At 36.2% G+C, this 10,773-nt stretch overlaps 1 protein-coding gene across 2 annotated transcripts in view; it reads right to left on the bottom strand.

The window, feature by feature from the left end:
- Positions 1-1,719: 1,719 nt before the first annotated feature.
- The window catches only part of cpne4a (copine IVa), a 73,625-nt gene continuing 64,571 nt past the window's right edge, over positions 1,720-10,773 (bottom strand). For both annotated transcript variants that reach the window (XM_048152551.1, XM_048152549.1), the window contains 3 exons: positions 6,833-6,966; positions 6,516-6,752; positions 1,720-2,240 (listed from right to left, as the gene is read on the bottom strand). In XM_048152551.1, the coding sequence (XP_048008508.1) occupies positions 2,109-2,240; positions 6,516-6,752; positions 6,833-6,966 (503 nt within the window). In that variant the 3' untranslated portion in view covers positions 1,720-2,108. The remainder of the gene's footprint in view (positions 2,241-6,515; positions 6,753-6,832; positions 6,967-10,773) is intronic.

Raw genomic sequence — 10,773 nt, 5'->3', positions numbered from 1 at the left:
TTTTATGTTTGTGGAAATTTGTCCCCTGACATTGCCTATAATGAGCATGTCTAGCAGTTTCTAAAATACAGTTCTCAGCTCTCTGAAACTGAAGAACTGCCTACTGCAGAGACAAATGGAAATCTCATTAGAAAGTGTGTATCACTTGTAAAAAAAAAAATAGGCCAACTTATAAAGTGCTTTTTCAACAGTGTGTAGTGGTCTATCAGTCTTGTTGTTTCCATCATCTTTGATAGATAGATAGATAGATAGATGATACATAGATGACAGATAGATACATAGGTAGATACATAGATACATAGATATCCTTTTATTTCATTTATATTTCCCATTGAAAACAAAACAAGTTCACAAAGAGTGATACTGGAAACAACAACACTTATGGACTAATACCTAATAACTTACATTTTGTAATCATTTACTTACCAATAAGGTCATACTTTAGTTAGGGTCCAATTCTCACTATTAACATATTAATGCCTTATTCTGCATGACCATATTCTACATCCCTTAATCCTACCCAATACGTAAACGTAACAACTAACTTTCTACTTTTAATCACTGCTGATTAATATAGTTAGTAAGGCAAATGTCTTAATAGTGAGAATTGGACCTTAAACTAAAGTGTGACCATATTTGCTAAGTAAATGATTACAAAATGTTAATTTTTGGTGAGCATTTCTTTGATTATCAAAACATCAATTAACATATTTTTGTTTGGCTGCTTCTGCATTGGTCAAAATCCACACAAAAATTCATTCATAACACAAACTTTATTTTCAAACAATCTGTTACATCATCACTTAAAACTACCAAAAAATACTTCATTCTAAAGAATTATTTGTGGACAGGTCAGAAGAGCAGCTTCACATAAACTCATATCACTGGCCCCAAAAGGAACCGATAGAAAAAACGAGGCTGGTTTATTATCAACATGCAAAATACAATCATGCATCTGGCCCTGCATCTGCAAAAAAAGAACAAAAAATAGACAGAAAGAAAGCCTGAATGTCCACAGATATTCTAATTCAAGTAGCTATTCATTCTCTAAGATCCAAAATGCTTTACAATGTAAGAACATTACGAAATTTAGCAAAATCTCAGTAAACTGTTATATAAAAGAAAACAACAGATAATCCATGTATTTCTTCAACTAATCCCAGCCATCATGCGTAAATCAGTAGAACTTCTTGAGTTTTTGCTTTCTTCATAGTTGTAGAGGCACGTTCACACCAAGAATGATAACTATAAAGATAACAATCAAGATATAGTTCTAAAAATCGTTCTAAATATAAAAGAATAGCACTGTCCACACCACATCTATAACAATAACGATATAGAGAAACAATATCGTCACTTTCAGAAAGATTTTTTTCAGCTGTTGAACAATAAAACACTGACAGCCAATCAGAATCCATTCTCATTTAAGGGCCGCTCGTGCATTTAAAATGGCAGACGACATTCGGGAGAAGTTCATCGCCGAGATCCAGAAAAAGCCACCACTGTTTGACAAGTCAAACACCCTTTTCAATGATACTTTAAGGAAAATGGATATATGGAAAACAATCGAGAAGTAATAACAATAAGATCATTATGCCAGGCTAGCAGCAAACATGTAACATAAAATAACCTCGGGTATCCAGCGCTAGTTTCGACAACATTGTCTTGCTTCCTTTGAAGTTGCAGTGAAAAAGACTAGGCGTTGGTTTTATTCCACTTTGTCAGCTAAATTCACTGTTAGGTCAGATCGATTACACTAGCTATTCACTCAAAACATAGCATGCTGAGGACATCTGCTGGTTAAAGCTGTGTAAATGCAACAAGAACAGCAAAAACATGTACACACTTTGAAGCTTAGAATACACAGGCCGCTAACGTTCGTTGGTGTGGACACACATATAGTTATCATTATCTTTATAGTTATCGTTCTTGGTGTGAACGGGCCTTAAGTCTGTACATGTACACATGTACATAATAGAAACGGTAGCATTGCAACACCTATGCAAGCCACACAGGCTACGCATGCAAACAAAACAAAGTAGAACAGGAATTAGGTTTAAAATTCACAGAAACGTGCTAGTTTTTGAAATGAGCAATAGCTCGGGGCTTCAGTGACCAAACGTCCTGGAAGACTCATAATCGCTGGGGCACTTGGGCTTGATCCCCTTGCTGTTGTAATAGTCCACCACCTGGTTTGGGACTTCGGCTAAGACACTTTTTGCCAAAGCAGCAGGAGAGGCCTGAGAAGAAGAACAGAAACAAACATTTGCAGGGCCATTTATCCATTTCGCCATCTGGTCCTGCACTAATGATGTGTGAAGATACTGTACTTGCTGAAACCCACATGCACAATGATGAAAAACATCCTCAAAAGTGACTCATGTGACTCAAACCACCTCGAGGAGCTGAGAGGAAATCAGAGGATGCCCATGTCAAAGGAGACGTGACAAACCCCACCAACCCCTGATGGCCAATTAGATGGATTCTAATAAGAGGAGATTCTCAGATACGGAGACACGGCTGAGTTGATATTGTTTATCAGGGGCCATCAATACAGTATAAGTCTGGAAAGAAAACAAGCCTTGGCACTTTCTCCCGAGAGGATCCCAATAAACTGTCACTTTGGCTTCTATGGACACTCTGTCACATTTAGAGACATGCCATGTCAAATGTATAGATTCATTCATTCTGTGTTCTGTATGTTGACTGTTGTAATATGTTTAGATTGTTTAGATGTTTAGTTTAGACGTTTATTGATGCTACCATTTAAAAGTGTAGGATTTTAAAATGTTTTTGAAAGAAGTCTCATATGGAGCATTTGATCAGAAATACAGTAAAACAGTAATACTGTGAAATACGATTAAGTAACTTTATTTTGATGGTTCACTTTAGGCATTTTAATAACTATAAGTAACTTTTCATGTCAACTAACTCTCATTAGAGTATTAGTAGACTGTCTGCTTAACTACCTGGGGTCGGCAGTCACGGCGGCGATACCACCTCGTTTTTTTTTTTTTACCAGTGCGAAAGAGACTCAAAATACGATTTTGGATATACAGATAAGAGTTATACATCATTCAAAACTGTGAAATGTCCTCTTTTATTTGTGTAACTCACAATAAAATCAAAATGTTGTGCTTTTTGCAAAATAAATAAAATTAAAGCTGCAAGCAGCGATGAAATGCGTGGTGGGCAATATGCATTTAAGTATATAAATATCGAAGGAAAACATCAGTCATTTGTATTTGCCACACTTCCTGCTACCAGCTGGTGGCGATATGACTATAACTAAATTTCGGCGTGTAGATGTCTTCAGGCCAGGGCACTGGTTTGGACATTGTATGCTTGAGTTACAACAACTTACTGTTTCATGGCGATAATAGCATGCTTTAGCTTAGTGTTGCTAGCATGTTTTAGAATATTTCTAGCATGTTTAGTATTCAATTGCAATTTTATTATGTTGCTAGTAGTGCATCACAGTGTTAAAAACATCACTTCCTGTTCCCAGTGGGTGGCACTATTACTATAACTGAATATTGTCATGTAGATGTGTTCAGGGCAGGACTGTTCTCAAATATGTGAAGCCTGGGGCTGATTGAGTTACAACAACTTCCTATTTCATGGCGTTAATCACATACATTAGCACTTAGCAGAGTGTTGCATGATTTAACGTGTTTCTAGCATGTTTGGTACTTCATGATACTAGCGGTACTTCACTTCATCATTAAGGCCTTAAGATTAGACTGACCAAATATGATGTTGTTCTGGTAAATCTCAACGAGGAGTTAATCACAGTGTAAAACATGAATTTTCCTGTTGCCCGCAGGTGGCGCTATGACTGTAACTGAATACTGGCGTGTAGATGTGTTCAGGTCAGGACTCTAATAAAACATGTGAAGTAGATCGGACGCTGTATGCCCAAGTTACAACAACTTCCTGTTTTATGGCGAAACATCGAATTTTGTCAAGCCGATCTTCGCAATTTAATGTAGCAAAAGCCTTTAGATTAGGCCTTTAGATTGCACTCTGCGTGTGCAAACTTTCATGAGTTTTCAAGCATGTTTAGGCCCTCAAAAATAATTGACCGAGCAATTACAATAGGGTCCTCACACCACTGGTGCTCGGGCCCCGACTAACATGATGCACGATCTGCCGTCTCTCTCAATGAAGTCCATTCTGATACTCGTCAGAAAATGAACTGTAACTTAGTCAATACTTACCACACAAACATGAGACATATGTCTAAAGAAACATTGAAATGTCAGGTTTTAAATAATGTAAGTCAAATCGAAAACAAATATTCTCTGTTTATGTAATCTGCCTGAAAAATGAGAGCTGTCAGTCGTTCGCGAGTCACCTCATTATCCGCTAATGCGGCCACACCCACGGAGAGCATGCACTATTCAAAGGCAAATCAAGTTTAGTCAGATTCATGTAGGTCTACTTTTCATCTTTTTGAGATGCGGTGAGGAATAATGCTGGAAGAATTTACCTCAGATGAAGAGCACGACTCTGAAAGGTAAGTTCTTTATTCTTAAGTTATAGACTAGTGTCTGTGAATATTAAACTGCAAAAAGACTGTCTGCTCTCTGCTAACACTTTATTTTGATGCTCCCCCAACAGACATTCTACTGACTATAAGTAACTCTGCAAGTACATGTCAACTTATTCTACTAACCCAAATCTTAACCAAACAGTCTAATACTGAGAGTTAGCTGACATAGTTGCAAAGTTACTTATAGTTAGTAAAGTGACTAAAGTGGACCATCAAAATAAAGTGTAAACTATTATTACATTATAAATTTTAATTTTCTATTGTAATTTATTTTATAATGTCATTTATTCCTGTGATGGCAAAGCTGAATTTGCAGCATTAATACTCCAGGCTTCAGTGTCACATGATCCTTCAGAAATAATTAATTTTCACATTTTTGTGGAAACTGCAAAACTTTATTTCTCAGGATTCTTCGATCAATAGAATTCTTCGATCAAAAGAAAGTTTAAAAGAACAGCTTTTTAAAAATTAAAAATCTTTTGTAACATTATAAATGCATAAATGCATTTACGGTCAATTTAATTCTTGTTGAGTATATATAATTTCTAGATCATTAAAAAACACAACCCTCTATACTGTTTTGTTTCACTCTAGTTAGCCCACTCGAGAGTCAACACATTTCTCTGCATTCTGTGGTTTGTTTTACACCAGGGACCAGCAGTAGATGTGGTAATTAATGGAGCAGTCAAGCTAAAGGTTATTAGATTGCTCAGAGCCTGGGTGGGAAATGTGAGACGGAGAGCGAGGAGGAGGAAGGAGGGAGTAATTAACCAGGAGAGATTCTCCTTAGAGGTACTTCAGACATTCTGAAGATGCTGGATGAAAACCTCTGCATAGCAATGCACTGATTAAAGGGCATGATCTACAGTTTAGCTGCATGTATAATAATTTTAACTTCCAACTCCAAGTAAAGGGAGCTCAGACGTGGTGCATGAATAGATCTCTGAAACATTAGTTACTCAGAACTAGTAAATAGACATGAACAATATTTGCTATTTCAGTGATCTAAACCTTTATCCTGCTGAGGGTGTCTCTTATAATTCAAATAGTTCTCATCACCATCACACTGGACCTTTTGCAATAATACTAAATGCATTGTTGTTATTGTTAACTAAAGCTGAAACTATTAAAAATAATTTTCTTGAAAATAAAGGCCCCAAAATTGAAATAAAGTTGAAATAATTTACAAATCAATGAAAAACTTCAACTTAAATGAAAATTGACATAAAATGAAAATAAATAAATAAATAAAATTTAGGCTAAAGTACTCAAATTACGAAAACTAAAACTGAAATAAAAAAGCTAAAAAGAAATTAAATTAAAAAGCACATAAAATAATTAAAACTTAAAACTAAAATTAAAACTAAAAATGTATAAATAAAAGCTCATTTAAATAAAATAAATAAAATAATAGCAAACTTTACATAAATAGTCACTTTTCACAAATAAGGTACACTTCTCTAAAAAAAATTGGATATCTTAGATAACTATCACATTTTTATGTTTGACATAAACTATTATCTAAAAAAAAACAATCTGGTATTTAGCTAGTTTTAAATGCATTAAATGTCTGCATCATCCCCTTAAAAGGGGAATTTTGGCCTGTTCCACCTTAGAGGTCTTGACCTTCTCGACTATATCCAACAGCTAAAATCATGGGTAACACTTTATTTTAACAAGCTACTACTATGTACTTACTAAGTACACTAAATTATGCATTTCAAGTAAGTAACCCTAAACCAAAACTTAACCCTAACCATAACTCTATAGCAAGTACATGAGTAAGAACAACGTAACTACATCACCTTAAAATAAAGTGAAAACAAGTCATGTCATCATTTTGCAATTAAAATAAATTCTTACAATTGTGACACCCTGAACATAAAGTAACATAATTTAGGAAGACAAGCAATCACTCTCATCCCACTCAAATTCTTATATAAACACGATGTAAACTCACATGTTTGAAGTTACGGAACGGCACAAACTGTACGATGTCACGCAACACTGGTTCTCCTTTAGGTGAACGAAGGATTCCGTCATCACCGTCAAGCATCTCCATGTCAGTGAAATCTGCACTTCCAACTCCCACGATTATGACAGACATGGGCAGGTGAGAGGCGTGGACAATTGCCTCTCTGGTGTCCGCCATATCTGTGATCACACCGTCCGTCAGGATGAGCAGGATGAAGTATTGCTGCATCAAGGCAAAAAAGGACAATTAGAACAAAAGAAACTTTAGAGATGAAATAGATGATGGAATAGAAAAACACATACCATGGCCTCTTTGGTGTGCATTTCCTCAGAGGCAAAGTTGGCCACTTTTTGGATGATCGGGGCAATGTTTGTAGGACCGTACAACTGAATCTTAGGAAGGCAATTCTGGTAGGCCTCTACCACACCTTGGATACCTGCAAAGATTAAGAAGGAAAGTCTGGAGCTGTTTGGAGGTTAGTACATACTACTGCTAACTAAATACCAGTGTTATTATCGTTATATACATTATATATATATATATATAACTAATCTTATTTTAGCTAAACTACATTTCTCGTTTTTATTTAAAGTATTAAAATAACTAAAAATTTAAAGGTGCCCAAGAACGTTCTTTCACAAGATGTAATATAAGTCTAAGGTGTCTCCTGAATGTGTCTGTGAAGTTTCAGCTCAAAATACCCCATAGATTTTTTTAAATTAATTTTTTTAACTGCCTATTTTGGGGCACCATTAACTATGCACTGATTTACACTCGGCGCCGCCCCTTTAAGACGCGTGCTCCCTGCCACACCAGCTATCGACTATATTACAGCGCATTTACAAAGTTAACACAGCTAATATAACCCTCAAATGGATCTTTACAAGATGTTTGTCATGCATGCTGCATGCATGCTTCGAATTATGTGAGTAAAGTATTTATTTGGATGTTAAAGTTTTATTCTGAGTGAATTTGAGGCTGTCCTCCGTGGCTAACGGGTAATGCTACACTGTTGGAGAGATTTATAAAGAATGAAGTTGTGTTTATGCATTATACAGACTGCAAGTGTTTAAAAAATGAAAATAGCGACGGCTCTTGTCTGCGTGAATAGAGTAAGAAACGATGGTAACTTTACCTCATTTAACAGTACATTAGCAACATGCTAACGAAACTTTTAGAAAGACAATTTACAAATATCAGTAAAAATATCATGCTATCATGGATTATGTCAGTTATTATTGCTCCATCTGCCATTTTTCGCTGTTGTTCTTGCTTACCTAGTCTGATGATTCGGCTGTGTGCAGCTCCAGACGTTAACTGGCTGCCCTTGTCTAATGCCTTTTATAATGTTGGGAACATCATGGGCTGGCATTATGCAAATATTGGGGCGTACACCCCGACTGTTACGTAACAGTCGGTGTTATGTTGAGATTCGCCTGTTCTTCGGAGGTCGTTTAAACAAATGAGATTTATATAAGAAGGAGGAAACAATGGAGTTTGAGACTCACTGTATGTCTTTTCCATGTACTGAACTCTTGTTATTTAACTATGCCAAGATAAATTCAATTTTTGAATCAAGGGCACCTTTAAAAAAAAAACTAATAAAATTACAAAAACCCATAACAAAATTACTAAATTAAAATGAAAACAGAAAAGGCAAAAATAGTCTAATTCAAAATACTAACAAAAACTACAATAGTATATCAATGATACTAAAATAACTCTTGATAATTACTACTAACGATTTTATTTCTCTTATATTTGACAGGGTTATTATAGTTAACTGAAACTAAAACCATAAAAGAATTTTGTTGCATAAATAAAATAAACGTAAAATAAAATAAATGTTAAAAAATAAAATAAAAAAAATAAAATAAATAAATATGTAACTAGTTGCCAGGGCAAGTAATAAAATATAAAAACTATACAAACATATATTTAAAAAAAAAAAACATAAAAATGACAAAAACATGCAAAATTACTAAAACTTTAAGTAAAATTAAAATGAAAACGGAAAGTTAATTCAAAATATTAAAGACCCTCTGTGGTGAAAATCAAGTTTTTATGTTGTTTATATGTCTATGTAGTGTTTTTAATATGCTTTAAGACAAACCATGTGCAAATTCATAAATCATCACCATTTCTGTGTATTTTATGTTTGAAACTGCAGTAAACCAAAGACCCACGGTTTGAAATCGGTGGTGTTTGTGACGTCTCAGACTACCTTGTAACCAATCACAACAACGTGCCGGCAGGCTTTAGCATATCATTAACTATGACTGCTCTGAAGCAGGAAAGTCTTGAGAGAAGCCAGGTTATCCCGGTAAATTTTATAAAATAATATAGCGAGTCTATTATGATGTTATGATGAACCATATGCCTTTCTCCGCTGACGTTCTGAGTTGTTCAAAGCGTTTGTAAGGATACTGATTGTTAGAAGGCAGCTGTCTGACTCTGACATGGCGAACAGGAACATGGTTTGTGTAACATTAACAACACATTATTAGCTGTTTGATAACGTAGTCAAGCAAAAGGCTAATCATATTAATTCATATTAATTAATGACAGAACCGTCGCAAGGGCTGTGCCAAGTGTGCGAGTGCATAGGGGTTCTCGGCAAAGTAAAGTGACAGCTGACTTGAAGTAAAGCCAATAAAGTTCATGTTTTTGTCCTTCAAAATATTTTAAAAATATAAAACATGGCTAAAACAATATTGCTCTGAACGTGTGCGTGTGACCGTGATTCATGTGCATATTCAGTCAGTGTGGCATTGAATGCCAAGTTCTGAGAGAGATATAAAGTCCATTATAAATTCTGATTTTGGCCGCCTCTGGAATGGATCAAACCATAGATACAGTGGGTACGGAAAGTATTCAGACCCCCTTAAATTTTTCACTCTTTGTTATATTGCAGCCATTTGCTAAAATCATTTAAGATCATTTTTTTCCCCTCATTAATGTACACACAGCACCCCATATTGACAGAAAAACACAGAATTGTTGACATTTTTGCAGATTTATTAAAAAAGAAAAACTGAAATATCACATGGTCCTAAGTATTCAGACCCTTTGCTCAGTATTTAGTAGAAGCACCCTTTTGATCTAATACAGCCATGAGTCTTTTTGGGAAAGATGCAACAAGTTTTTCACACCTGGGTTTGGGGATCCTCTGCCATTCCTCCTTGCAGATCCTCTCCAGTTCTGTCAGGTTGGATGGTAAACGTTGGTGGACAGCCATTTTTAGGTCTCTCTAGAGATGCTCAATTGGGTTTAAGTCAGGGCTCTGGCTGGGCCATTCAAGAACAGTCATGGAGTTGTTGTGAAGCCACTCCTTCATTATTTTAGCTGTGTGCTTAGGGTCATTGTCTTGTTGGAAGGAAAACCTTCGGCCCAGTCTGAGTTCCTGAGCACTCTGGCCGCATTCATCTTTCCCTCAATTGCAACCAGTCGTCCTGTCCCTGCAGCTGAAAAACACCCCCACAGCATGATGCTGCCACCACCATGCTTCACTGTTGGAACTGTATTGGACAGGTGATGAGCAGTGCCTGGTTTTCTCCACACATACCGCTTAGAATTAAGGCCAAAAAGTTCTATCTTGGTCTCATCAGACCAGAGAATCTTATTTCTCACCATCTTGGAGTCCTTCAGGTGTTTTTTTAGCAAACTCCATGCGGGCTTTCACACTTTCTTGACTTTCTACAACTTTCTCCCATCTCCCGACTGCATCTCTGGAGCTCAGCCACAGTGATCTTTGGGTTCTTCTTTACCTCTCTCACCAAGGCTCTTCTCCCCTGATAGCTCAGTTTGGCCGGACGGCCAGCTCTAGGAAGGGTTCTGGTCGTCCCAAACATCTTCCATTTAAGGATTATGGAGGCCACTGTGCTCTTAGGAACCTTAAGTGCAGCAGAAATTATTTTGTAACCTTGGCCAGATCTGTGCCTTGCCACAATTCTGTCTCTGAGCTCTTCAGGCAGTTCCTTTGACCTCATGATTCTCATTTGCTCTGACATGCACTTGGAGCTGTAAGGTCTTATATAGACAGGTGTGTGGCTTTCCTAATCAAGTCCAATCATGATATTTCAGTTTTTCTTTTTTAATAAATCTGAAAAAATGTCAACAATTCTGTGTTTTTCTGTCAATATGGGGTGCTGTGTGTACATTAATGAGGAAAAAAATGAACTTAAATGATTTTAGCAAATGGCTGCAATATAACAGAGAGTGAAAAATGTAAGGTGGTCTGAAT

Source organism: Megalobrama amblycephala, linkage group LG13 (genome assembly GCF_018812025.1).
Source record: "Megalobrama amblycephala isolate DHTTF-2021 linkage group LG13, ASM1881202v1, whole genome shotgun sequence".
In the NCBI taxonomy this organism is placed as follows: Eukaryota; Metazoa; Chordata; class Actinopteri; order Cypriniformes; family Xenocyprididae; genus Megalobrama; species Megalobrama amblycephala.
Note: the sequence above shows the minus strand (reverse complement) of the source record. Positions and strands in the feature narration are given on the sequence as shown.